Consider the following 27,367-nt stretch of genomic DNA (forward strand, 5'->3'; position numbering starts at 1 on the left):
GTCCATGAGGCGTCTATCCTTATATTATGTCTATGGGTGTAGCGCTTTAGCGTTAGTGGAGCTAATGTTTATGATTAGTGCTTTAGGGTTCGTGCAACTAACTTTTTAGCTAGCAGTGGCCACCACTGGCAAAAACATATATTTATATAATTTTCTTTCAGTTTCACAGTTTTTCACTACTTTGTGTTGAAAATGTTCAAAGGGTGTGAAAACTTTACAAAGGACTGCAATCCCACATTATGCTCCTCACAGGTTAGCGTTTCCTTCAGATATGTTTATTTTCTTCTTTAGGGTTGTTAGATCTTAAGAAGGGTATCATTTGTCTACATATAAAGACATATTTGCTTACATGTTTAAAAATGTGTTGTTGTTTTTTTTTTAAACAGTTTGGATGAAGATGTATATGAACTCCTGCCATGGCCGAGTAGGAAACCATGCCAGCTGCTCATGGAGCAGAACACTGCTGCTGCTTAAATGATGAGTGGGGGGGGACAGGTCCAGAAACGGCCATAGATGATGATCATCTACGCTGCAATATTGATCTCAACAGGTCTGAAACTCATGAGGCCAGTCTTACCAGGGACCTCCTGATGTGGGTCAGCCTGCTCTTGGCTTTGCTCTCTGCAAACTCCAGACTGCTGATGTCCTTCAGACGAGCTTTGTACTTGCTCATCTGCTCGTTGATGATCAGCTCCACACACCTGCAGACGAAAGAAAACAACGAAAATCCGATTCATTTGGAAAATGGACAGAAAGTGATTTGCACTACCAGTAAACGATAACACAGATGGAACAAAGTTCCAATCCTAGTAGACTTCCTGCACCTTTAGAGCTTATTTGAGGGGTACAATTGTTTGTTTGTTTGTTTTTTTTTTAAGTCAATGTTTAAAGTTTAGCTTTGAGTATCAATCCTTGTGGAAAAAACAGGAACAGCTTTCATGCAACTCAGCTGAAAAACCCTTGCTGGTGTTTGTGAATCCAGAGGACTGTTTGGATCCAGAGCGAGACGTACGCTGTGGTTTTGCTGATGTCCTGGACACTCTGCAGCGGGTCGATGGTGTCCGGACAGCGGAGGATGCAGGGAGCAAAAACGATGGCCAGAGCGTTAGCGGACATCCTGTTGGTCTCCTCCTGCAGGGAAATCCTGCAACACAAACCAGCACAAATTCAGACTTCAGGAATACATCACTGAACAAACACAAAGAACTGAACCATGTCGTTTTTGGGTCTCATCCCCTACCTGACCAGGTGGAAGATGAGGCGCTCCAGGGTGCTGAGGTGTGTCCTGCTGAGCTGGTCGATGACAGAGTACACGCCTTGGATCACCTCCCGCTTGTCCGGTTGGCCTGGAAACACAAGGAGCTCAAACCGGGTTCCTGCACATCACATTATGTCAAAAGTCCAGTTTTTCAGAGGTTCCAGTCTTTTTCAGCCAACATGGAGGGATGAACACACACATATGAACTGTTTTCCATAAGTATCCATAAGACTTAAAATACTTTAATAAAATCCAGATCTTTCCAGTCTGAATGCCGCCACTACTGGAGCATCATAAAGGTAAACCAACAGGCGGCACCTTTATGCAGAAAACACAGAACTAAAGAGCTTACCCATGGCTCTGAGAAACTCTTCATACAGTTCAAAGGTCATGAGCGGGCTGGGCAGGTCACGGAGCCACTGCTTGAGAACGCTGGCAATGACATGGATGTTGTAGTCGTCCAGAATGACGCTGCTCACATCTGGAGCAACAGAAGAAGTTTGGATGCATGAACTGTAATCATAGCTATTCAGTCAGTAAAGACTTGGAGCAGGAAGGCAGGATTATTTTTGTATTAGAAATCTACAGATGACTATTATTTATGGATTTTAAGTTTTATTGACTGTGATTACGGATCTTAAAAGCTAAAAATCTGATCCTTTTCCTGACAACACTCTTTGGTGCAGAGGTTGTAGCTGCAGGATGAAGACTCAAGTCGCCATTTTAATTTAATTTAAGTTAATTTTGATAGGGACAGACACACATCGACACAAACTGAACAGAACAGCACTTCATGTTTGCGTCACAGTGTTATAGCAACAGCTATAACTTGACCCTAGATGGGCTTTTGAACCGTACGTCTAAAAACTAGTAAAAACTGAAGTAATAACCCGTGTTGTGAGTATCGATAAGGTGTTGAGAAGACACGGGAAGCTTCAACAGGGAAGCTGGATGTCAACGACATTCTCTCAGCTGAGAACATGGCAACGCATCTCACCTGTGTCCAGGCCCTGCCGGAGTTCTTTGATCTTATTGGTGGAGCCCGACTTCCTGTAGATTCCCTCCGTGTAGAGGCCGTGCATCTCGATGTAGTTGATGAGTTTCTCCACCAGCTGGGGAACGGCGCGCTCCTCACTGGTCAGACGAGACAACTCCACCCCAAACTGACGGGACGACAGCTCTGGGTCGTACTACACACACACACACGCACACGCATGCACACGCACGCACATGCATACATGATCAGAATGGCAGCCAAAACAGAACGTGTGTCAATCAGGGTTGGGCCATTTCACATGTTAAAAGCAACCATCCCTGAAAGTAGGAGACATATTTACTTTCGTAGGTTTTTGTTACATTACAGGAAGAATCTAAATAGGCAGGTTTATGCAGGCCAGTACTTTATATTTCAGAGTTCACACAGTGGATCACTCAGAAACTGAAGTACAATCCTTTAGTTTGGTTTTCCCAGCAAAAATCTGACAGTGTTCAAACATCTTAATGCAGTTAAATGTAAAATCCAGTGCAGACATTTTTTTATAGTGAAGTCTCCTCATTTGTAAATCGAGTCCAGCCGGAACAATACAAAGGTTCCAGCCGGAACCTTTTTTATGTGTTGAAGATTTTAATTAAGTTAAAATCTATGTAGTTAATAAAAAATAACACGTCTAAGGCCTGGTACATAAAAAAAGCTAAGCACAGGAAGTCCTGGGACAAAAAAACGCTAATAAAAACCATTGACCAAAACAAAGACTAAAATGGTTTAGATCAAATTATATTTATTAGAATTTAATATTCAGGCTTAAATCCAATTAAGAACAGCAACACTTCCAAAATGATATTCAGCAATTCTCGTTTCCCAGTTGGACTTTATGAAAAAAAGAAAAGCAAAACTTTCCATCTCCTGATTTGAAAGTGCACTGCAGCAAAATGTGGTTCTGCAGAGCATTTAGATAGTTTTGTTTTTGTATAAATCACTTTCCTTGTACTTCACAGACATGCATTACCTTTCCTTTAAAACATGTTGAGGTTTGTTGTTATAATGTGACAAAAAGTGAAAACTTTAATGAGTTTAATGAATTTTATGTTTTGCAGCTGTGAATTTTTTCTCTGTAATTTTTTTTTTCAAGTTCTGAAATTAGAAGTGACTTTCTGGGTGTAACAACTGGATGAAAGAGGAAAAATCTATCAGCATCTCGCCTTTTAATTTGCCTTCATGGCGCTAAAAGATAAACTATATCATCGTTGCTTTGACTGAAATATTTTCCATCCTTTGTTCTTAAAGGAACAGTCGATTGAACACAGCAGCATCCGAAAAAAAAACATAAAAAAATAGAAGATCTGCATCAAACATACCTTTTTACTGCACTTGGTGGTCATCTTGGAGCAGCACTTCCTGTGGCAGGCGTAGCGGCACACTGCAGACCGAAAACAAACAATGCTGTCAACACAGCAACAACTCCAGCCCAACCAGAAAAAGAAAAAAGAACTGAGAATGGGGTGAAGAGTCAGAGCGACCGGAGAGGCGGCTCTCTCTGCGAAGAAAGCTTTCTAACTAGATAGAAGGCGGATTTATGAAGGGAGAGGGAGGTGTAATCAAATTTTGCAGACACTCAGGCACACATATGGAAAGTGTGTTGGTTTAGTGGGAAACAGTGTGCACAGAGAGTGTGTTGGAGTGGTGGCAACACAAGCTACACACACTGATGGGAAAGTCTGGGAAAGATTGTGGTCTGTAGTTGTTCATTCTGTATCTTTGTTCTTTAGCTTAAAATCATCTTTGGGTCAATTTATCGTGTTTTTCATATGACATTTTCTAAAGGTTTGTATCCTTACATTTGCAAACACAGGCTCGGTCCATCATCCAGATCAGGGAGGAGCAGTACTCGCAGTAGGTGGGGATGCTGTACTGAGTGGACTTAAAGATGTGGCCATTATGCTCTTCCACCTGCAGGGGGCAGCAGACCCATTAGCCAGATCACACATTAATCAACTCCAATTTTCTTCAGAGTTGCTGTATGTAGATCCTGATGACTACAGGAATGAAGGATCTCTGTATTTTTGGAATATTTTAAACTTACGATGTCAGTTTCCTTCTTCCTAGATTTTTTGCGTTCGCGCTTTAGAGTCTAACAGGAGACAGAGAAAAATGGGTTACCTTGTGCATTTTGTACATTTACTAAACTTTAAGCACAGCAATAGTTCACCAAACGTAACATTAAATTCTCAAACTACGATTATACCAAATATCACTTGTCTCAAAACTAAACTCCAACTAGCGTCAAAGGATGTGAACCGTCTGGTTTTCATCTTTCATACCCTGCCGATGGTTCCCTCCATGGGTTTGTACTCGGTCATGAATTCGTCCAGGAAAACCTTGAAGGTGTTGACCCACACTTTCACCGGCGACTCACTCCAGTCCCTCTGCTCCAGACGCATAGTCTTCTCTAGGATGTGCTCGAACAGCGCGTGCAGGTCCTTGTAGCGGATACTCCTCCCATCATCCATCTGACAGGAATAAAACAAAAAAAGAAAAAGAAAATCACTAGTATTACTTTTAAACATGTTCAATGCTACATATAGTAAGTTTTCAACAATTGCAGAATTGGATGATAAAAAAAGACGTACAGCAAGGGCGGTGGAGTATGAGTTGAAGATGTTGATCCTGAACTCCTTCAGTGCTTTCTTGAAGACAACATCGACCATGGTGTCCTTTTTACTATCTTCTGAGTCCAAGTCAGCGATCTGTGGAAACAAACTTGTTTGACTCAAGAATATTTTGAGGGATTTATTGATCTGACAACATGGCTATTTGTTGTTAAAGCTTCACATCACATATTTGATTAACCACATTTTATGTGATAAAATCTGAGCTCTAATGATCATAAATCAAAATGTGGCAAAATTGAGATTGAAAATTGGGAAAAACTTTTGATTGGTGCTAGATGGCACACTTCCGCTAACTCGCCAACAGCTCAGCTAATTTGGTTGTTTAGCGCTTTTACTAACTTTGAAAACATTTAGAGACCTTAGCTTTCATCAAATTATTTTTCAGAGATTTTTCCAAGATACAAACATAAATACAATATCTAAGGGCATCATAGAACATATAAACTTTTATCAAAAACAAGCTGGAGCCTTTTCAAAGGAAGATATCACTTGAGTTGAAATTAGCACATTATGGTTACTTCTGCTAAATATTGTTTTGGTGTAGTGCTTTAGGGCTAGCAGAACGAATGTTGATGACTAGCGCTTTGCTAAGCTTTTAGTTAGCATTGCCCACCACTGGGTGCTAGGCTTGCTAGATTTCAATAAGCTCAGCTGTTTGTGTAAAGCGTTTGGGGATATAATTAGTGTGACAGGATAATCTGACCTTCTTCATGAGAAATTCGTTCATGGTGCGGTAGTCGTGGGCCGAGGTGAGGATGTGCAGGGAGTCGTTCTGCCACTGGGCCGGTTCCACAGCGATGCTGCTGATCTTTAGGCTGCGGCGCCGCTTCATTTTTGGAGAGGGCTCCTTGTTCTCCCGGATCTCCCGCGAAGGAGCCACTTCCAAGTCTGGACTCCGCGAAGGAGACGCACTTTCTAACAGAGCAAAAATAATGGAAATTCACCATCAGTGATCGTAAGATTTACTGTGTGTGTGTGTGTGTATAAATTGTGTATTTTTTCCTGTCGTTACCATGCATCTCACCAGCCTCACTCCTGCTGGTTTGCTTCTCCCTTGACAGTTTTTTCTCGCTGTGTTTCGTCTTGCTCCAGAAACGCATCCTACCTCTCATCCTGCTGAAATTGACGTCGGATATCCATGACAAAAAGTGAAAAACTTATGTTGAGGGGCCGTGTTCTTTCTGAATATGTAATTTAAAGAGACTAAAGATCCTACCTTCCATCCTGACTGGAAGATTTCCTGAGGATCTCCACTTTGCCCAGGTCCCCTGATGACATGGTCTTATGGATCTTCTTCTGCTCTTTATGAGACTGCAGGGCAGAATAAAAGATGTCAGAAAACCTCAGTCGCCATGGAAGGCGTCAGATTTGTCCAGGATGCTGAAGAAGCAGTCAAAGTTTACAGAGACTCTCCAGGAACACGTTTCTTTTGCCGCATCAATCCCAAAGAAATCAGTGAATCATATTGGAGATAATAAGAACCAACATAAAGTAGAGCGTAATCATAAAGTAAATGTGTTTTTAGCTCCACCCATCTTTCTTCTATCAATTCTGCCCAGCTTTCCTATTCCTGTTGAAAAAAAACTACTAGCTAATGAGCTAGTACATTAACTCACTAGCTGATACCATAGAAAACTAGCTAGGGTACATTAGCAGCTAGTTAGCGGTAGCCTCAATTGCCATCTAGCTGCTTGCTAACCAGCTGGGGTACTAGCTAGTTAGCAAAAGCTAGCTAACTTTTCTGCTCCTACCATGGATAAGTGAAGCTTTATCGCTAGCTAGCTGGACAACGTTTGTTTTTGCCACTGGCTCTCTGCTGAAAACCGGTTCAAGGTCATGTGGATTCTGTTAAAAAAAACCTTTTAAGCTAGGCACTACAGGGTTTTCTGCTATTTCTTGATTGTAAGAAAGCATGATCCTCCACAACCAACCCCTGTGTTTATTGTTTTTTGTCATCCAGGGTGGAATTAATGAGGTCTTAAAGGGTTGCATCACCGAGTGTTGACCTGTCAAAGCTAGATTTATACTTAAATAAAACTATTAACTGATTAAGTGACTTCTGTACACCTGTAACCGGGTACAGCAACCATCTTCACAACGCCGTCGTCCAGTTTGCAGACAAACCCACCGTGGTTGGGTTGGGGTCAAACACTGCCATCATCACCACTAAGACCAAAGTGATGGTTGACTTTAGATGGTGGAAGTGTGACTGATCAGCAGAACTGTTGCTGCCCATCTTATTATGTGCATATTTGTTTTGGTCACTGCATTTCTCTGTTACATGAGTCAACAGAACAGCTTTGTTGTACTACCACACATTGTATGTTGGTACAATGACAGATTTACCTTCTTGGTTGCACTAGATTTTTGGGGCGTCAGAGTGAAGGGGCCTGAATACATACCCATAACACCTTTAAAAATGTTTATTTTCACTTCACAATAACACACTACTTTGTGTTGGTCGATCACAAGAAGTCTCAATTAAATATCTTAGAGTTTGTGGTTATACCATGAGAAAAGTTGCATCTATTAGTAGAAGACATCAACAGTAATGTGCTAACAGAGACACTGACAGAACCAGAAGCCGAACGTAACGCTAATATAGGGTTAGGAGATGAATTTATCAGTGAGACGTCGCTTTGTTTAAAGTTTTCTCTCAGTTTTCAGCATGCAGGAGACATGCATGGCATGCAGAGGGACCGTCAGGACAGATCCATCGCAGCAGGTCACAATTTGAGAGGACAACATGTTTCATTATGATCTGTCACAAGACACAAACATGTGATGAACTTCGGCAGGGTGTCCCTAATTGGCCTCTTTTGGACGCCAAGGGACCCCTGGAGATCAGGTAACTCTGACATTTTCAGTTCTTTCCAACAATTTTTCCAAATCAGATAGAAAACCTCTGTTAATGTAACTTGTTACTCTGTTTTCCTTCATTTACCAATATGAACTAAGAAACAAACAGGAAGGAAACAAATTGACATCCAGATCATTTCACCACGGCGTGTAACACCCCTACTGCTGGTGTGTCCCTCTAAAGAAGTAGAAGAGGTGAGAGATGAAGAAGGCAGTGATGTCTGGAGACAACCAGGCTCTCAAGGTATGTGCTGCATGCACTGCAGAAGGTGATAGACTTCTTCACCTTCGCTGGTGAGCGGAAACATGAGTGGATTATGTTCAGACTAGTGCAGAAACAGCTGTTTTGTGTTGAAGGTGGTGGTGAAAGTGGGGTTAGCATTGTTAAATGACCTCCGCCCCCGTCGCCGTGTGTGACCAGATCCACCCAAGAAAAGAAAAAGGGTGGAAGAAGGTGGGGAGAGGGGGAGCAAAGTGGGGACCCCTGGAGATCTGGTATTTTTACCATCTCGGAGTCACTGTGACAGTCGGTGTTGGGGCGGGCTCGTGGGGGAGACAGGAAGGGGGGCAGCGTGCAGGAGTGTGCAGGGATGTAGTATTCGTCGTCGTCGTCCGACTGGGTGGCCCCCTCCGAGTTACAGCGGGTCAGGAAGTCAGAGCGCGTCCGGGACATTCGGGCTTTCTTTTTGGGGCCGGGGCGGCCCACCTGCTACCAGGTAACCACAGCAACAAGATCAACACTCTGCATAGGCGCACATGCGTAATGCAGCTGATGACTGGACATATTTCCAGTGGATACCGATATGCCTTTTATGAGGTGAAAACACAAACTGAACTGCATGTGGTACGTTGGGGAAGCTGCATGCTGACGTTTCTCACCTCTCTGCTTCTGGATCCAGCAGATTTAGAGTCGTCTCTGTGCATAGAAAGAGAGAGAGATCTCTCCTGGTTCACCAAATCCTTGTCCGACCTGCAACAGACAGATGTGTTTCAGGAGGCTGGACACAAAGACTCCAGTGTTGTTCCTTCAATCACTGCCAGACTGGGAAAAAATCTCTTCTTCCAACATTTCAAATGTTACTTTTGAGTCCAGCATAGAGCACAGTCCTTACTTTAACGTCCTAGAGCTAATGCTCTTACGAGTGTTTTGTGATTATTCAGTTACACTCCCAGTAGAAATCAGAATAATATCCCCACCCATTGAACATTTGCACATTTTGCTATATTATACCACAAACTTCAATGAATTTTTTTGTTGTTTTTTTTATAGTGGCAACCACAGCATTATCCACTTAATAGCAGAGCTAAATTTGCGTTTAGCGACTTAATGTGCTTGCTAACCTTAAAAACGTTTATCTTCCCCTAAATGAAAATTTCCAGTTAATTTCTCAAGTGCTAATTCACTTGTTTGTTTTGTAAATGTTCAGTTGAATAAAGTTTGACATGCATGTTGAAGCTTGGTTATGTACTCTTTGAAGCGTTTATATCCATCTCTTATTTTGAAGGGGGTGAAGGCTGCTTACGGAGCAGTTCCTTTTCCTCTCCTCATCTCCTCTCTCTCTTTTTGTTTCAGTTCTGAAGCCCTGATGTGGTAAATAGGGCAATATTAGAAACACGGTCAGCGATGCGATACTGAAACCATGAGTGGAAGGTCTGATCCAAAGACTCATTTCCTGAAGCACAAGTAATGTGCAGCAACACATTACTAGAATATTATCATTGAACATGGTAGGTATCAAGATGGCTGAAATCAGCACTTAGGATTAGCTTCTGCTGAACATCATAGCGCTTTAATGCAAGGAGAACTAACGTTTAGGATTAGTGACACAACACTTAGCTGGTACTACAACTAAACGTGTCGCACTGCAGAATTTTCTAAAATTTTTATAAACCACATGAACTTTCTTGAACCTCCCCAATACACTCTGCTGCACATCAAGTCCTCACACAATCGCATTGAAGTTCGCAGCTGTAATGTAACAAACTGTCAGAAAGTCCAAGGAGACGTTGTCAGCAGGTGGTGTGTGTTGTTCGGTGCTCAACGTTTACTCACTTGGAGAAAGGCAGCTTGCGTCTGGGTGGAGAGAACACAGTGCTGGACGGTTTCTCCACCATGTTCACGATCACAGTCTGAGCGGAGCTCTTCTTCTGGGCTTTTGGCGGTTTGGTGTCCAGTATCGGGCTGGGAGCCTCCTGTGCAGGACGGACCATCTTCCTTTCCTGCTTACCTGGAAGAACAGTGGAGACACCGGACTTTTGGCCGATCTGGACGTCCACCTTTGGGGGACAAAGTGCTGGTTCCTCTGGGTTCTCTCTCCGTAGTGCTTGAGTTGGAAGCTTTGAGGGGTTCTCCACCCCAGCTACATCTCTCTTTGCCTGGAGGAAGACTTCAGTGGGTTGTTCCTTGTGTGTGGGTGCACCTACACCTTCACCTTCACTGGGTGTCGTAGAGGAGTCACAGGGTCCCGCTTGAGAAGCTCCTTCTAGGGTGTGAGCTGCCAGCAGCTCCCTCTCCTCCACAGGACTCTCTTTCTGCATGCTGATCAACACCACCACAGGCCTGCGTGAAACTGACTCCTTTCTTTCTTTGATGGATCTCCCAGGACTTCCCAGGTTGGGTTTATTAACTGGACTTTGGTCCGAAGGGATGTAAAACGTGGCCCTTGGTCCCTCTGACCTCAGCTCCTTCACTGGTTGCTCATTGTGGTTTGAATCTCGGAGAATTTCCAGAGGTCTTCCTTCTGTCTCCATTTCGTCCACGCTGAGCATCTCAAAGCTGCCGTGACTAGCCAGGGATCCCTGTGGCGAGAGTCTTTGATGACGGTCGTCCGTCTGAGCGAGGCTGCTGTCGGCGGTGGTGTCTGCGTCTTCTGGGACAGAACCCCCCATGCTGGTGGTTCGGACTTTGAGAAGCTCCAAGCTGAACTGGGCCTGCTCCAGTTCTCTCATGCGCCTGCTTTCCCGCTTCGACCGGTTCTTGTGGCTCATCTCGTCCATACTCCTGGATTGCTCCGAGTCCTCCTCTCGGTCCGTCTTGGTGGGATCGGGTTCCTCGGAAGAGTCTACGCCGACAGAAACGTCCAGTCCTGATGGGACCAAGTCCTCCAGGGTCCCAGCGTCCGTCTCTGTGTCGGGCCTCGGCCGTCTGCTGAGCATTTCACTCTGCTCCCTTAGTAGTTTAAACCTGGAGGTGGTTTGAAGTTAAGGGTCAGAAATGTCTCTCTCAAGAGCTTTCAGATAAAGAAACCTTAAGTCAAACAATACTGTTCTTGGCCACTTGGGGGCAGCAAATAAAACTTTGTAAAATGGATCTAGCAATAAAGATGTCTTTGTTTAATATTGAGTTGCTCAACTGATTATTAGGACTTACTGTGGGAGCTGACATTCACTGATCATCCGAGTTAATTTCACTTAAAGTTTTGGGTCTTTGCTGAAACATCTGAAACTTACTTCAATACGTTTCAATTATGCATAAAGTGTGGTTTCTACACCAAGCATTAGTAGGATGAATACATTTTTTGAACCCCATTTAAAATTGAGAAATGCACAAAAACAGTTAAACTAGTGTGGCAAGTTTGACATTTTTTTAATTCTAACTCGTATTTTATTGTAATTTAGAAATTAGAAATACCAGATCATCTTAAATACTTCTGAATCTCCACCCACCTGACTCGAGCCAGGTATCCCCGGCCGACGGCCTGCAGCTGCGTCACGGAGCTGCGTGTCCTACAGAACTGGTTCCTCTCCCTGACCCGCCTCCAGGCTGTCTGGATGACCACGGCCGCCTGGGTCCAGCGGCGCCGGCGGCGGATCCTCCAGCTGCGCTGTATGGTGACGGCGGACGCCCGCTGCTGCAGGAACCGCCTGCGCTCCCTGTACCCGCGCCACGCTGCCTGCAGACACACCGCCGCCGCCTCCTCAACACTCGAGTCCACGCCAGACTGCCTGAGGAGACACGATCGCCACCATCGCTGGAGATCGCCATGGAGACGGAAAAGCAGGGGTAGGTTAATAATGGACAGGACCGGGTTTGTTCACTTTTCTCACCGTACATCTTCTATTCACGTATGTATGATATGATTTATTACTGATCTTAATAGTCTTGTGATAGTATTTACATATTACAGCAGGGACTGCTCCTTTTATTTTCTGAAATGAATAATAATGATTGACCATCCAGAGTATTTTTCGAGAACAATCTTCGTTGGTTTGAAAGGTCTTGACCAAAAAAATGCCAAGTGGAGAATAGCCAGGAAATGAAAACCATGAGAAGGAAACCAAACATCCCCGTCTCTTCTTCTCACCTGGATGACGCGCGCCGCTCGCCTCATGCTGACAAAGTGTCTCCTCTCCAGGACGGCTCTGAAGCGGCGCTGCAGCATGACGATTCGCCTCAGCACTTCCTGGTGGAGGAGGGTCTGCAGACGCTGGCGCTCCGCCTCGCGCAGGAACACCTGGCAGAGTTTAAGAAAAAAAAAGTTACAATCAGGCGGAAACGAGAGAGAGAAGACGGAAACCCGACTTCCAGGAGACGCACCATTGTGTGGCCCACTTGGTACCCGGCGGGAGGCAGGTGGATCCGTCTGAAGAACTCTCGGATCCCGGACTTGGTGGGGCTCGTTCCCCGAGGCAGCAGCACATGAAAATGGCGAACAAACTCCTAAACGGCGACAGACAGTTGATGGGAGATCCGGAAAGCGACTGCTAACCATGTAGCATGTTCAGACTGACAGTGTTACCTGGAAGGTGTGCTTGATGCTGTATCCCGACTGGCGGATCCGGACCGTCTCCAGCATTCCGGTGTAGCGCAGCTGCCTGAGCACCAGGCTGTCGTTGAAGCGCAGCGGCAGCTGAGGCAGACGAGGAGCAGAAGAGTTTAGAGGAAACATGGAGAGAGTTTATGGAGAAGCTGTAGATGCTGAGTGAGCTGCAGGAAATACCTTCTCTGCATTGGAGCGGATGCACTTGACGAAGTACGGCTCCGATTGGTCCAGAGTCTCCATCAGCTTGGTGAGGGACACCTGATGATGCAAACACACAGAGGTCAACATCCATCCATCAGTCTGTTCATCCGTCCATCAATTCATCTATTTGTTCATCCATTCATCCACCATCAATCCTTTTGTTTATTCATCCACAAATCTGTTCATCCATCCATCCATCCATCTGTGCATCCATTAATCAGTTTGTGATTAGCATCAGTTTGTAATTAATCAATCGATCACATTAATCAATGTGATCGATTGATGAATCCATCATTTATCCATTGAGTCCATGTCTTTCAGTCCTCAGGTATCCCAGTCGGGATACAGCATCATCATCGTCTTGCATAGCTGCATGGCTGAAGTCGGAGCTCTTGGCCCGTGTGGTGCAGTGCCCCAGTTCTTCCAGCAGGGGGCAGCAGCAGCACTGACCTGGAACTGAGCGCTGATGCTGGGCGGCTTCTTCTTCTTGTGCAGGTGGAGCAGAGACTTGGTGATGCGGTCATGGAGTGTCACGCTGCTCAGATAGCGCAGAGACTTCACGTCCAACAAGTGCTGCACACACACAGGCAGGAGCCACATGGAGCTTCGTCAAACACAGCTAACAGATCCCAGCCGTCATGTCGTCGGGTCAGTCTCTTACCTTAGGAAGGCTTGGTTTACTTTTGCAGTTTTTGTTTCTCCTGAATAAGAGAGGCAGAGCTTTAATTAGCACAAACAAACTACCAGATGATGTGTATGTAGGAGCAGTCCTGTGATTTCAGGGTTTCTGCTGGTTCAGACTCAAAATTAAGGCTTTTAAAGACCATCATCAATAAAATTTAAGACCTGACAGAAATGCACAAAAGAAAATCAGATATTTTACATAGTAGTAGAGCCAAGCTACTTTGCACAGAATGCACCTAGCATCGTCTGGGTTGGCCACAGAAGTGAGACAAACACTGTGCAGCCAATGGCGATGCATTTACGTTTTCCTATGATGGAGGGAGACATGCTAGCTAGCTAGCTAGCAAGGGTTTATAAGCAACTAGTTCGCTAGCCGCAACCGCCTCGAGTCACAGAATGCAATGAGGATGAAGTCTGCAGATTAAAGGTGGGCATTTATTGTACTGTTTATCATTATCATGATACATTTGTTATCTTGATTCAAATTTTGATTTATCGTTGTCAACATAAAGCCCCCACCCCACTGCAGGGGACTCAAACTTTTTCCTTCATTTAACGTACTGAAGGCCAACTTAATTTTTTAATGAATTTCAGACATTTTAAGGCCTTAATTCTAGATGAATGAATGTAGGATTTATTGGCCCTGGTTTTGACTCACAGTAGGATACCCTGAGCTCTCTCCAGGAGCTTGCTGCTGCCTGAGTTCAGGAAGATGCCCTCTTCCTCCAGGGCGGGGCTTCCTGATGACGAGACACGACCCGATCGCGAGCTGCGACCGTTGCACCCAACGCCGTAGCCATCCCTACGGGGAGAGAGTGGCACGGTGAGGGCGTGGCATTGAATCTAACAATAGTAATAATATCATTCCACTTCCAGTCAGCTTACAGGATAGAGCAACTGGATATGTGATTAATAATTCAGGAGTGGATTATTAATGTTCTGTACTCACCAGCTGGCCTTCTCATTCAGGGCGTTGGTGCCTTGAAGATCCGACAAAGGCGTTCGCGGATTCTTCCGAGTGATACCTGGATTTGGAGAGATCACAGGTGGAAAGGTTATTAAGGATTTGTTTGGACCGTATCTTCCAGTGTGGAATGATCAAATGCCAAACAAGTTCAAAGACACGTAAAAAGAAAAAACAGCTGCATGTCTTTGTATTTATTGTCCAGATGTAATAGAGTTCCTTCATGTGTTGGGATGGACTCGGGTTCCGAGCGTCGTCCATGGATTTTCCTACTATGTTGGCGTCCAGGTTAGCCTGGTAAATACCAGATGCTTGTTCTACGCTTTGAGGTCTTGACAAACGATTGCATACTGGAGGCGTGGACTCTGTTGAAGCTTTAAACGATTGGATCTGTTTTTAGCCAGTCGCTAACATTTAGCTATCACTAATGTAACACCAGCTCAATGAGGCTTATGGGAATTTTTGACGTCGTAAACAACTTCGTTGGGACACGACACCTATGCCAGAAATAATACGTCTCCAACATTCTTCCTCCAATGCCATTGGCAAACTACAGCCCTATATAGGCAGATTACAATTTTAATTTTAAAACGGAACAGAAAATCAACATCATTGTTCACAGCTTCTTCTGTTCGCTGATTCTCCCGGTAGAAGTCGAGCAAAGACAGAGCAGTGAAGGGAGATGAGAACTGAGCGCATAGGAAGGCAACGGCCAGGCTAGTTCCAGGCCAGTCCGTTCTGAAACCAGCGTTAATGAGTGTGTGGGATCATTGCTCCATTACAACCAAATTTCAACCTGACTCAAAAGGTCACTTTCAGATAAATAACAAAAACGACTCAGTTGGGATGTTCAGCAATTGCATAGAACCCACCAAGGCTTTGATACGACCATGAACTGAAACGGCTGAACACCAGTCTGACTGACAACAGCTAAACATCAACGTGGACCAACAACATGGAGCGAGAGGCTGCTGACCAAGAAAGAAGCTGCTGCTCCAACGTTGATATTTTCAAGCAACATGGACAAACTTTTAAAGTCTTCTGGCAGAAATGGTCGATCGCCAGACAAGATGAGGTTTTTCTACTTAACCAAAATGACAAGAAGCATTTATGGATGAGTCAAAGTGTGGCTTTGAGACATAAACATTATTTACCAACTGTGAAGCACGATGATGGAGGCATGATTGGAATTATGATTTTGAAAGACTGCCTCCAAAATCGATCAAATTTGATGTCTGACACTTTGACATGTGGGCTTCAACAAGACAAGGAACCCACTTAAATTAGTCTTAGAATTGATGAAACGGGTTAGCATTTATGTTTAAGAGATGAACCTGACCCAAAGCCTGTTGAAAATTAAGAAGTTAGACTTAAAAGCCATTTAAAAAAAACCAAGCAGCTAAATCTAATTATCCTCCTGTTTCACACTGGGTCTTACATTTTGTGTTGCATGGCTACAAAAAGCAGTGAAACAAGCTGCATCCACGGCTTTGTCTTCTGACTGCAGCTAAACCCACGAATGAAGGAGCATAACCAGAAAATCTGTGCTTGTTATTAACCTCCGCTGGCGAAGAAATGCTTGCCTCATTTGTGCGATCACTCGTGCGTGGGGGCATTACAGGGCGCGAGCTTTGCTTCGAGGCGAGTCAATGAATCCAGAACTCAGAGGGCTTCACATTCACTTCTCCTATTAACTGCTGTTGATAAATCTGGAATAATGAGAGACTGAAGGCAATAAAAAAAAAATCTATTTTTCTCACTGTTCTTCCAGTGTCGCTTGACAATTTCTTTAGATGGATTTCAATTGTAAGTAAATAGCTTTGGACTGGAGGCGGATGTGTTCTACACTTGTGAGATGTGAGAAATCTCACTTAAAATAAGCCAAGATAAAACAAAATAACAATATAGGCTTTGTAACGAGAGTCTGTTTAATATATTTAATGTAGATCATTAACATTCTGTTAATGTGGGCTGTTTATATAAATTTTATTTCCTAGTTTAGGGAAAACAACAGGAGTCACTTTTACTTTCAACTTACTGTATTTTTCATCTTTACATCTCTGAAGGATCTCAAGGCTCCGCTGGTGAACCGGGTGATGAATGAAGCTGAAGCTGTCAACAGTTTTGACTACAGGGCAGGGAACAGCTGCATCATTCCCTAAAACACAAAACACATAATGTTATGCTAAATGGCTACATGTTTTGCATAATGAGTCCAGAAAACACACATTGGTTTACTGTTTATCTCTGAAAACACATGAAACTCAACACAGTTAGAGTTTTAATAAACCCTCATATGTTCTCATGTTTTCATGTGAAGTAGTTTTCTGAAATGCTAGGCTAACATTAGCATGTTTCTCTCCATTTTGATATGACTTGTTGATAACAGCACCTAAGACGCATTTCACACCCATTCCAATTTAGTTTTGTAAGATCAAGTTTTCAAACACAGCACTTTGATTTGAATGTCGTACAGTTTATTGACTAGCGTTTCGGCTGCTTTCTGTGCAGCTTTCCTCTATAGAAACAGCTTTCTGAGTATCATTTTAATGGATCATTTTAATAAAAAACAAACAATTTTTATTAAAGAAAATGCAGATTTGTTAGGTCAACAACATAATGTGAACATTTAAAAAGTCTTAAAGGTTAGCTACGCAAAATATGCGTAGCTTGGTAAAACCATAGGTATAGGACACTAAAGACTGTAATTCCTATCAATAACTTATATAATGATTCCTTTTTTGTACATGAGTGAGCTCTAGCTCATTCATGTACAAACTTCCTGAGGCTCTACAGTCGACTGTGGCTCACCTGTTTTTTTGTGGGTGTGTCTGCGGCCGGCCTCCCTGAAAGCCACAACGGCTCTGAAGTAGGCCCGCAACACGGCCCACCGGAAGGTTGCCACCGGGTCGATCCCCATCAGGCCGCAGATGAAGGCGTTCTTGCTGCTCTTCAGCAAGGCGACGATGTCGGGCCTCATGTGGTCCGTGTTCTTCTCCCTGAAGTCCTGAACGAAACGGAGCAAGAGCACATTAGCACCGCGCAGGCTAATTATCCAGTTTTTCTTTTTCACTTTTAAAGCACAAGTTTTGCTGTGAAAACAAGAAAAATTATGTTATAACACAAAACCTTAGAGCCTGATCATCGTACCAAACAATGGCAACCGGTTTTACTGTTTGCTAAGCAGTGGAAAAACATTTGGCAGCACAGTTTACAACTACTCACGGCCAAATGTTTCTTCATAATTACGGGGAAGGAATTGCAGAGTTAAAAGAATAGTTGTGCCGCTTTGGTTCTCTCACAGCATGCCGAATATACCATAAAAAAAGAGGGTGCTGTGGTCAATGAGACTAAAATGTCCATTTTTCAGCCAATATGGAAAATGTTATGTGTACTGAAAACCAGCACTGCGTTTAGCGCTTTTGCTAACTTTGAAAATGTTAGCGCACTTAGCCACCCCAAAACTCCAAAGCGCTAATTTACCTGGATGTTTTGCAAACTTTCAATAGAATAAAGTTCAACATCCATGTTGAAGCTTTGGTTATAGCCTGTTATGAATTGTCCAGATAAGCTAGATGATTACATATTCATGCTCTTAAGTTGAAGTGGGTGAAGGCAGCAGCTCAGTTTCCCCTCCTCCATTCTCTTTTTTTCCTCTAAGAAACTTTATTGAGCAAATGTCAAGTTTACAACAAATGAACGAGGTTTCCAAAAGAATATGATTCGATTCACGACCAAACAACCAAGGCTGTAAATTAGCTGAAGCCTTCTGACTGATAACACAGGTAGGTTTCAAATCTTTTTTTAATAAAACGATTCCCTCCTCCCGTGATGGAAGTCAGCCTGGCGTCACATTCGATTCACCGCCGGAGCCCTCAGCAGACGACTCCTTCTCCACAGCCGCGATAACCAGCTGTTATGGATTTCTATCATACGGCCTAACAACAATCTGCTCAGCCCGCTCCAGCACATGTGCTTCTTATCAGCGCACAGCTGGGAAACAGAGAATTAGATCTGCCCACAAAAACAGGCCGACAGCGCCCCAAGTAGAAGTGGTGCTGCTTTCTGCGCTTACATTTTAGCCCATGGCTTTATTGTTGGAGGCTTTGGGTGTCAGAAGGGAAACCTTATTTATTTAGGATGTTAGGGTCTCAGATTTTGACATCACTGATATTAGGACAGTTTGCAGATAGTAGCAAATTACGGAATCCTGAATCCAGGTAAAGAAAAATAGAAAAGATATAAAAAACATAAATAAGAACCCTCAATGTGTTTCTTTTCCTCCTCTCTCACACATTTCTTGGCTGTATCTCATCAGTGTTTTGGCAATGATAGGCTTCCCCATTCTGAAAGCAGCTAAAAACCTTCACACAGGACAGCTGCACTAAAACGGACCTAAACTCCCAACACAAATAATAAAATATTGACATCCCCGGTGATTATACTGTGCTATATATATATATATCACATTGAAAAAAATGGAATAAAAATGATCTTTTAAGTGGTGAAAAAATGTTTAGATATAATTATTCTTACAAGTGTCATATTTGTGACAAACATGACAACTTCAACAAATACTCCATATTTTAACTAATTTTCTTCCAAAGGCCCTGGGCACTTTGCCATAGCATAAAGATAAAGTAGTGGGAGACCTGAAATAAAAATCCGGTCATAAAACGAAAAACAGGTCATCACTGAGTCTGTCTGCTGGATAATAACTTAAAACATACAGCAAACCAACACAAAAATGCTTCAGTGGACAAAAAACCTCAGTCCCCAAACCTAAATCAGAAGGACTGCTTAGACAATTTGTGTATCCTTAAAAAGTTTCAAATTTGTGCATCTAAAATTAAGGCCTTAAAATGTCCTCAATTAAAATGAATTATAAATTAGCCATAAAATACATTAATCACGTTTTAAATTTTGTCATGCTTTCTATCAGGCAAAAGTTTTGAGTCACACTCTGACATCTTCATTGCGTTTTCTGACTCCAGGTGGTTGAGGCTACCACCAACTAGCTGCTAATATATCCTTGCTAGCTAGCTAGCTTTTTTATCTATCATGGGTAAGTGCAAATGTATCACCAGTTTGCTGGATGGCATTTGTTTTTGCCACTAGCTCACTTCTGTTACCAACACTTGCTAGGCTCGGTGCATTCTGTGCAAAAAAACATTTAAGCTAGATGCTACACGGGTTGAGGTTGCGTGAGAAGAGCCTTAAAGGCCACAAACCTGGCCCAGAAATGTTACAATGTTTGCTATTCCTGGTTGTAATACAGCTGGATCTCCCATCCATTCCTATGTTTATATATTTTTTTAGTCTTAAATTTAAGTCATTAAAAGGTCTTAAATTTGACTTCTGAAATCTGCACATACCCTGTAAATCCTACTACTTCTAAAAAGCTATAAAGACAAAAACATAAAGGACTCAATTGACCTACTTTGTGGTTTTTAGACTTCTTAACCAGGGAAACCAGAAAGCGTAGAGAGCGCTGTGCTCAGTCAAAGACATCTCACCTTGACTCCATACTTGACTTTACCAGCGTAGTGTCTGATGATGAAGGCGGGCTCCATGACGGCGGGGAACTCGATGTAGCCGTTTCCTTCATGCTGACGCTTGAACTTGTCCAGCAAGGTCTGATTGGAGGCCTGGGGGAAACTACACAGACAGTTTTTAACGTGTAATCTCTGCCGCGGCTAAGCTCAAGCCTCAAGAACGTCGAACAATTCGAACAGACAGAAACATTTTAAGGCAACATACGGTAGCTCCCTCAACCTCAACCTACAGTCAATGTTTGCTCAGGTTCACGTTTCATCTGTTTTCGACCGGCGGAGCATTACACCCTACGGCTTTCAACAGGAGCTCGAATCAAAAGAAGGAATACCTAATGCGGATTCAGAAAACTTCATTCCTCAAACATGCAAGGAAAATATTCCCCCACAAACTCACCCTTGTGGCCCAAATCTAACCAGTCCCCCCTTTTTTTGCACATTCTTCTTTGGTGGTTTCACCTTTGATTCATGGGCATTTACCATCCGCTACAAACCTTTCACTGGCTGGATCAACATTCCAGGAGACGTTTCATATCATCTAAACCTATCCTCCCATCACCTCGTAAAAACACTGCAGGTTAAAGAATATTCTCAGGGATTGAAAAGTCTGGTACTCCCCACCTGCCCACCCCCACATGGCGGTAACCTAATCCGTCTCTCAAGAGGCCCCGGACTCCTGCTAGCTTCACTAACTGTGAGTGATGAGAACTCTAAGCATCTTCCCTTCTCTCCCTATAATCTGTTAGCATGAAGCTTGCCAAGTTAGACGTAGTCATAGAAGAACTGAATCATGGGGCTGACTGCAAATGCACATCACAGTTTGCATAAGATCAAAAGTACACCCTTACTTAATTCGAAGGTTTACCTATCAGGACATAATGAAAACAATATTGCCTTTATCAGGTTCTAAAACTGTCAAAATCTAACCTGAATAAAAACAAAAAAGTAGGCAGTTTACTGGTTTGAAGCACACATGTATTAAAGGGGTGGTGTAAAACATAGTGCCATTTTATAGCACAAAACAAACAACTATGTTACCTTCAGTTACAGAATTATTCTGTGTATATATCAAACATGAGCTAAAAGAAATGCAACTTTGCAACTGAATGCCTTGAAATTGGGCCTCTGTCTCTTTAAGAAGCTCCTGCTCTTTCTGACAATCACTTCAATGTTTCTCAATAACCCTAGCCCTCCAGTAAAGCCCAGACCCTGATGTTTAAACCCCTCCACTCTTTTCACATTGACTGAATGAGAACTGACTCCAGTGCTGAGACGTACTTGCACTCCTCGTCCAGCAGGTGGAACAGAGCCGTGGGTTTCTTGCTGATGAGGTTGAGGCAGCCGCTGTTGTCGCTGTAGTCGATGTTGTGCCACGTGATGCCCTCAGCCCGGTACTCTTCCTGGAAACAAAAGCGACAAATGACCTCCATTAATGAAAAACATAAAGTAATGAAGATTAAAGTAGGTCTGAATAACCTGGTAACTGATTATCATGATGTCATTACCTGGTCACTATGGAGATATTAAAGACAATTTCCCAGGTTATATGTTTCACTTGGCAGTTCTTTCTTGGCATACCAGTGGTGGGCACACCTACGCTAATCCGCTAATACACTAGTAGCTTAGCAAATTTTTTGTTTAGCGTTTTTGCTAACTTTGAAAACATTAGCACACTTAGCTTCCCTTAAAAAATTTTTTTTCCATATATTCTAATTAACTAATATTTCCAGCTGTTTTGTAAACTTTGTTGAATAAAGTTTGCCTTGTGCATTGGAGTTTCTGTTAACGACTGTACAGAAACAAAATAAAACACAGTATATAAATATAAATACAACGCATAAGGCCTTTGTGAAACGTAAATTATAATGTCAAAATTAAGGTGGTGCTCAAGGACTGCAGTCTCTCAAGAGAAGATGGAAGTTATCACTTTAGCTAGATACCGTGTTAGCGCAGCGCTTTAGTGTTAGCTGAACTATAGATTTAGCACAGCTAATGTTTTAGTTAGCGGTGGCCATCACGGATATTTACTAAAGCAGATTCAAGTAGCTTCAAGTCAATACCCAAGACAATGACTATGACAACAGCAAGTAACAGGAGTAAAAATTTTTCATATCCATGTATTCTTTCCACAGTATCAAACCTAAAACCCAGAGAGAAAAAAAAAAGATTTCATTGCACCGAAAATCCCAAATCAGAACCATTTAAAATGGCATATTAACCGTGAGTTAAAGCAACCTGCAGAACTATTTTCCTCAGGAGACCAGTTCCAGCTCTGGTCATGTCCTCGGATTGTCCCCAGGGAGGAAAGAGACACAGACTCCTTCAGCTTGGACGTGAAGTAAGGGAGGAATTAAAATGTGTGGGTTGGATTGTGTGTTAAGTTTCCCTCTGCAAGAGAGGATGGTGTGTTCAGGCACATTTGACAGAGGCATGTAAACAGTTCTCGCTCCAGCAGCTCACCGGTCACAGTGGACGGCTGACAGAAACCAAGACCAGGCAAGCTCAAAACGATCAGCGGTACCGAGGCAGTGAGCAGAGGAGGGAACTGCTATCAGGATAATCAATAGAAAATATATTTTAAAAAAAAACCCTTAAAAATCTAAAAAACAGCTAATTGCTCATTTTTCAGCCCAATAAGACCTGGCCCTAAATGAGTGCTAATCTCAAAATAAAGCCTTAAATTGAGGTAAAATGCATTCATTCTTCTTATGTGAAGAAATAATATCTCTTAGAAAATTGCAAGAGGCCCAAATAAAAGTAAAGTTTTTGTTTTCGATTTTATCAAAATCATTGTTGCCCGTAGATGCTCAACAAAGAGGGAAAGACAAAGATGTGCGGAAGGTTTCTTTCTAAACCTGGATATGGCTACTACCTGAACACAAATTAACAAGTGAACTAAAAGTTAGGGCTAGGATGGACTTAAAGTTTTATCACAATATTAAAAAAAAACTTTTTGTTTAGGTAACTAGACTAACTGTATGTCTGTGACTGCATGACAGCGATCACAGCCCCGAAAACACAAATACTGCTCTTGAAAAACATTTCCCATTTGTAATGCACTTCCTTGGGCGCAAAAAAATAACGCAGCGTATCTGCATTTAATTACATTTTCGAATTTAATGATGCAAACAATTAAGAAAACAGTAAAACTAACAATATGGAAAGTGTTGTAGGGTTTAAACATTAACTGGAATTTATTGTGATGACGATAAATCAAAATAATATATCACGATAAATGATAAACGATACGATAAATAACCACCACCCAATAAGCTCAGCAGGACATTTTAAAGTGACATATTCAGCCTACATTTTTTTCTGTTCCTTCTCTTTTTTGTTGGTCAATATTTCACAAATAGTCATAGATGGCGCTACAACACATCCTTCCGCTTCAGCAGGGAGAGAAAACAAAATGCTGCAGAACATGAATTTATTCGGTGCATTTGGCGATGCATTTGTTTGGGGGTATTTTTGTCTCTCCAAACATGCAGTGGTTACTCTATTTAGCTCGCAAGAAAGAATAGCTAATGAGTGATGCGGCCTGAAAAAATAAGCTTACACAGGAATAGAGCAGAAATGCCTGTGTGTGTGCGTGTGTGAAATACAAGCCGAACCAGTTTCAGGGCAGTAAAAGAAAGTATGACAACCATCCGCAACATTTGCCACCTAATAATTAAAACTGAAACCCCAGGGTAATATTTAAGGTATATCCGATGCATCTCCCTCGGTATTTTTATTTTTATTTTTTTACCTTCCATTTAATGAATCACTGACGGAGCATTCGGAACATGTGGAGTTTTTATGTTTTAAACAGTGGTTGCAGTACATCATACTCAGTGAAAACAGAACCATAAAAAAAGCTGCATGCGTGTGCGCTTGCTTAAACCACATTAAGGCGAGAGCTCGGTGATGCCTGACGGTGTTCAGCTGGTGAAATTTGTTTTGTCTGGGAGACACTGTGTGTACACACGTGTTGACTCAAAGAGAGAGAGACGGAGAGAGAGCTAGGGAGACAATTATCTGCAGACACGCTAATGGAGAGATAAACACAAACACACACACATCCGTTTTATTGCAGAGCACGCAGCACGCTAACGTAAACAGGCCGACCCGGCTGTGACTCAGTGCGCGAGGCATTTGGAGACCGTGGGTCGGTTACGCTTCGACTCAACAGCAGAAAGACTCGCGCGTTATCGCGTCCCACGCGGGGCGAGTCCGGCGAGTCCCGGACGGACGGCGGCGTTGAAAACATTTCAGACAGGAACCGACCTTAAAACTCCATCTTTAAGCTCTTCCTCAGCTGACCAACTCAAATTTATTTTTAAGTTATTAACAAGGACTCATAATGATAATGGCTAAGAAAAGCTAGCTGCAAGCTAACTAGAACAAACTGAATTAGATAAAAAGTCACAACAAACTAAAATTAAACTATAATGAAAAAACACAAAATTATTGTAACCCTGCTAAATACTATAGATTTTAACAAAGACTTTCATTAAAGGTTCAAACTAGCGTTTGACCTTTTCAAACCCTGTCTGAGTGGGTTTCACTTCGACCAGCCGAGATAAAGCTCAATTAAGCAAGTCACAAAAACCGGAAGCCTGATGAAAACAATAATGCTGCTTCCACTGGACAGCAGATGACCAACATGCAGCCAGATGGACAAGAAAAGAAAAACAAAAAACAAGCAGAAAACATTTTCCCAACTCACCCAGAATGTCCTCACAAGAGGAGAAACACAAGCAGCTTTTTTATTCCTGAATCTCAAGACTTCTCAAAACAAAGGCTAAATCAAACATGCTGGACATCTAAATATGGAGATTTTGCTCTAAAACACAACTCTTATGTTTATAGAGTTATTCAGACTTGATTCTTTGATTCTGAATTTTCTCTAAAGTTTGAAAGGTTTTCACCATCGGCCGACGTCTGAAAGTAATGGATAAAACTCTATTGAATATTATCAAACCTTACAATTTATTGGACAAATCAACATGCCATCGCAAATTTTAATTGCTTTTTAAAGTTATTAATTTATTTAGAATAAAATCTACCCTTCCTAAAACACATCAGTTGTCCTCTGGTGATTTCACAACAGTCCGAGTACATTTGTATTTTTTCCCATTTTTTTAATCAACTTGCTGCTACACAGGTCTTTAGTTTTAATCTGCACAGCTGCAGAAACTCTTCAGAGTAGTGCTAACTATGTCGCATTGGCTCCTGAATGCCTCCTGATAGTCGTGTGAGAGCGAGACTTTCAGCACCTAGCAAGAAAGCTATATAGCTTTTTCATAAATGTGGCGCTATAGGGAACATGCTGAATTTGAGAATGCTTCTATCCTTCCTGAAGAGCTGCTATTAGGATTTCTGGTCATTAAAATAGGACGTTAACACTAGCTTAAAATGCTAACTCTGCCTTTTCTTTCAAGTTTTAACATACTCAGCTTTAAAGGGAGCGACCCATCGGTCAACGTTACTTTTGCACAGCGTACAGCTTAATGGGCATTCAAAGCAAGAAAGCCATTAGAAATATCTTGAACTTTGCTCATTTGGTCTTAAATGATTGAGTTACGTCTTCACTATGCTAACAAGTTTGGCTAAGGCCTGGTAACAAGCTATTCATTTGATTTGGCTTTGTTGGAGCAAAGGTTGCAACGGTGCTGTTGGTCACATGATTCGTGATGTGGAAAAAGTGTTTCTATTGCATCAATTTCAATATGGCCAAAAAGCGCCTCATTTTAACCAAAAATCAGATTTTTGTTTTTAAATCTGTGAATTTGTTTTTGTAATTTCAATTTACTCAGCACGTCTCTGTCTGTTCCTTAAAACGTTGGAATGAATACGTCCACCATACTGTGTGAACTGAGAGACTTGACGCATATGAAGGCAGGCTCAGAAATCCCAGAGCAAATCCCAATCTGCAAGCAGTAATAATAATAATAATAATAATAATAAATCCCTCCAGGCTCCCGCTACGCCGAAGGAAGCAGGGAGTCGTGTTGTGGTCGATGAGGTTGGTCAGGGTTTGGATGTGCAGCATTTCCTCCGTCCATTAGTCAGCTTTCGTGGGTGCGTAACACGGTGCGGCGCTCTGGGAAGCATGAATCGTGTTTGGCCCAACGCCCTCAGTGTGGAGGTGAGGAAGGCTGACTGGCTTGTGTTTGATCTATACATTAACCTCCATCGATCCCCGTCTGTCATTAAGCAGGAGTTTGTTTTCATTGGGCGAATCGGGAGAAAAAAGGTCTAGTTGTGAAGGTAGGAAAGCTAAAGAAAAGGCAAGTCGAGTTCAAAGGCCAACTGCGCCGCGTGAAATCTAATCACTTTAATTGTTATTAGAATAAATAAAAAAACTCCCAAATACGTTATTGCGTAACCGTGGCAGCAGCGGCGGCCAGATGGTTTGTATTTCAGTGAGTCAGTGTGATATCTCGCAGGCTAAACACCACACCGTATTTGCCTAAGGCGGCGGCAAAACGTGTGTTTTCTTAAACTGATACATCATCAAAACAAAGACAAGCGATCCGGCCCCGATTGGCACGTTGAGCGTAAACACCCCCGGCCCTCCTTGGCCCGGTCCGGCTGAGGGCCGGGGCGGGTCAGGTGCTGTTAGCTTTGGCTGCTGTTCCAAAAGAAAAACACTCAGCGCTGATAAGGAAAACTGATTGGCTGGAGGGGAGTTGGGCCCAGAGGAGGATAAAAAAAAAAAGAAAGAAATCCCATCGATTGATACTCAAAATCATTTTTTTTTTCTGAATCCCGACAGAAAGCAGATGTTCCCCAATATTACGGATGCTTTGTTGACAGAAGAAAGCCACAAATTACAATGGTGGCAGACTGGATGGAGAAGCAAGTCTACATCCAGTGCCTTAAACGGGTTACCCTTAAACTTTGTCAATGGGTTGCCATGGCAACCATACATCTCAATGGTCTTCGTTGGGATTTTATGGAATAGAGAGACAAAATGTAGGGCGTAATGGTGGACTGGGAGCAAAACTAGCACAACGGAAAACCTACCAAGACACGGCGGCCCACCAGGGTCCGTTAGGTCCAACTGAGAGTTTCCAGCCCAAAAACGACGCAAAACTGAGACAACTTAAAAAAAAAAAAAAAAAAAGTCCAAATCTCAACCTGCAATTAAATCCATGCTGATAGCGCTATAGTGTTCACATAAATGACAACTACTTTGAAAATAAATTTCCTTTAAGCTTTCTAAATACCCACCAAATATTGTGAAAAGCAAACAATTCATTGAAACTTGTGGTTGTAATGTTGTAAAATGTGTTTATGGGGCGATCACTGAATGAAACCAAAAATGAATAAAAGCTGTAAGCAGCACTGAGTGGCTGTAGCACCTCAGTCAGGCTGCAACTAATGATTATTCTAGTAATCGATTATTCTGACGATCAATCGGGTAAAA

The 27,367-nt window shown here is 42.6% G+C and overlaps 1 protein-coding gene across 11 annotated transcripts in view; it reads right to left on the reverse strand.

Annotated features, from left to right (window-relative positions):
• LOC106953009 (unconventional myosin-IXa-like) overlaps positions 1–27,367 on the reverse strand; it is a 145,283-nt gene that overhangs the window by 14,233 nt on the left and 103,683 nt on the right. For 8 of the 11 annotated variants that reach the window (XM_015041495.1, XM_015041494.1, XM_015041489.1 and 5 more), the window contains 29 exons: positions 21,229–21,350; positions 19,915–20,056; positions 17,210–17,405; positions 16,437–16,556; positions 14,384–14,459; positions 14,093–14,236; positions 13,412–13,451; positions 13,201–13,323; positions 12,727–12,807; positions 12,526–12,636; positions 12,324–12,446; positions 12,091–12,240; positions 11,453–11,757; positions 9,840–10,970; positions 8,666–8,756; positions 8,292–8,495; positions 6,144–6,238; positions 5,940–6,043; positions 5,631–5,842; positions 4,886–5,002; positions 4,577–4,765; positions 4,339–4,386; positions 4,094–4,205; positions 3,614–3,675; positions 2,256–2,448; positions 1,611–1,739; positions 1,241–1,346; positions 1,013–1,144; positions 578–701 (listed from right to left, as the gene is read on the reverse strand). In XM_015041495.1, coding sequence (XP_014896981.1) covers positions 578–701; positions 1,013–1,144; positions 1,241–1,346; positions 1,611–1,739; positions 2,256–2,448; positions 3,614–3,675; positions 4,094–4,205; positions 4,339–4,386; positions 4,577–4,765; positions 4,886–5,002; positions 5,631–5,842; positions 5,940–6,043; positions 6,144–6,238; positions 8,292–8,495; positions 8,666–8,756; positions 9,840–10,970; positions 11,453–11,757; positions 12,091–12,240; positions 12,324–12,446; positions 12,526–12,636; positions 12,727–12,807; positions 13,201–13,323; positions 13,412–13,451; positions 14,093–14,236; positions 14,384–14,459; positions 16,437–16,556; positions 17,210–17,405; positions 19,915–20,056; positions 21,229–21,350 — 4,782 coding nt within the window. The remainder of the gene's footprint in view (positions 1–577; positions 702–1,012; positions 1,145–1,240; positions 1,347–1,610; positions 1,740–2,255; positions 2,449–3,613; positions 3,676–4,093; positions 4,206–4,338; positions 4,387–4,576; positions 4,766–4,885; positions 5,003–5,630; positions 5,843–5,939; positions 6,044–6,143; positions 6,239–8,291; positions 8,496–8,665; positions 8,757–9,839; positions 10,971–11,452; positions 11,758–12,090; positions 12,241–12,323; positions 12,447–12,525; positions 12,637–12,726; positions 12,808–13,200; positions 13,324–13,411; positions 13,452–14,092; positions 14,237–14,383; positions 14,460–16,436; positions 16,557–17,209; positions 17,406–19,914; positions 20,057–21,228; positions 21,351–27,367) is intronic. The other 3 variants (XM_015041490.1, XM_015041491.1, XM_015041497.1) reach the window with 3 other exon arrangements.

This window comes from Poecilia latipinna, unplaced genomic scaffold (assembly GCF_001443285.1).
Source record: "Poecilia latipinna isolate Pla-1442-1.1 unplaced genomic scaffold, P_latipinna-1.0 Scaffold555, whole genome shotgun sequence".
Taxonomy (NCBI): Eukaryota; Metazoa; Chordata; class Actinopteri; order Cyprinodontiformes; family Poeciliidae; genus Poecilia; species Poecilia latipinna.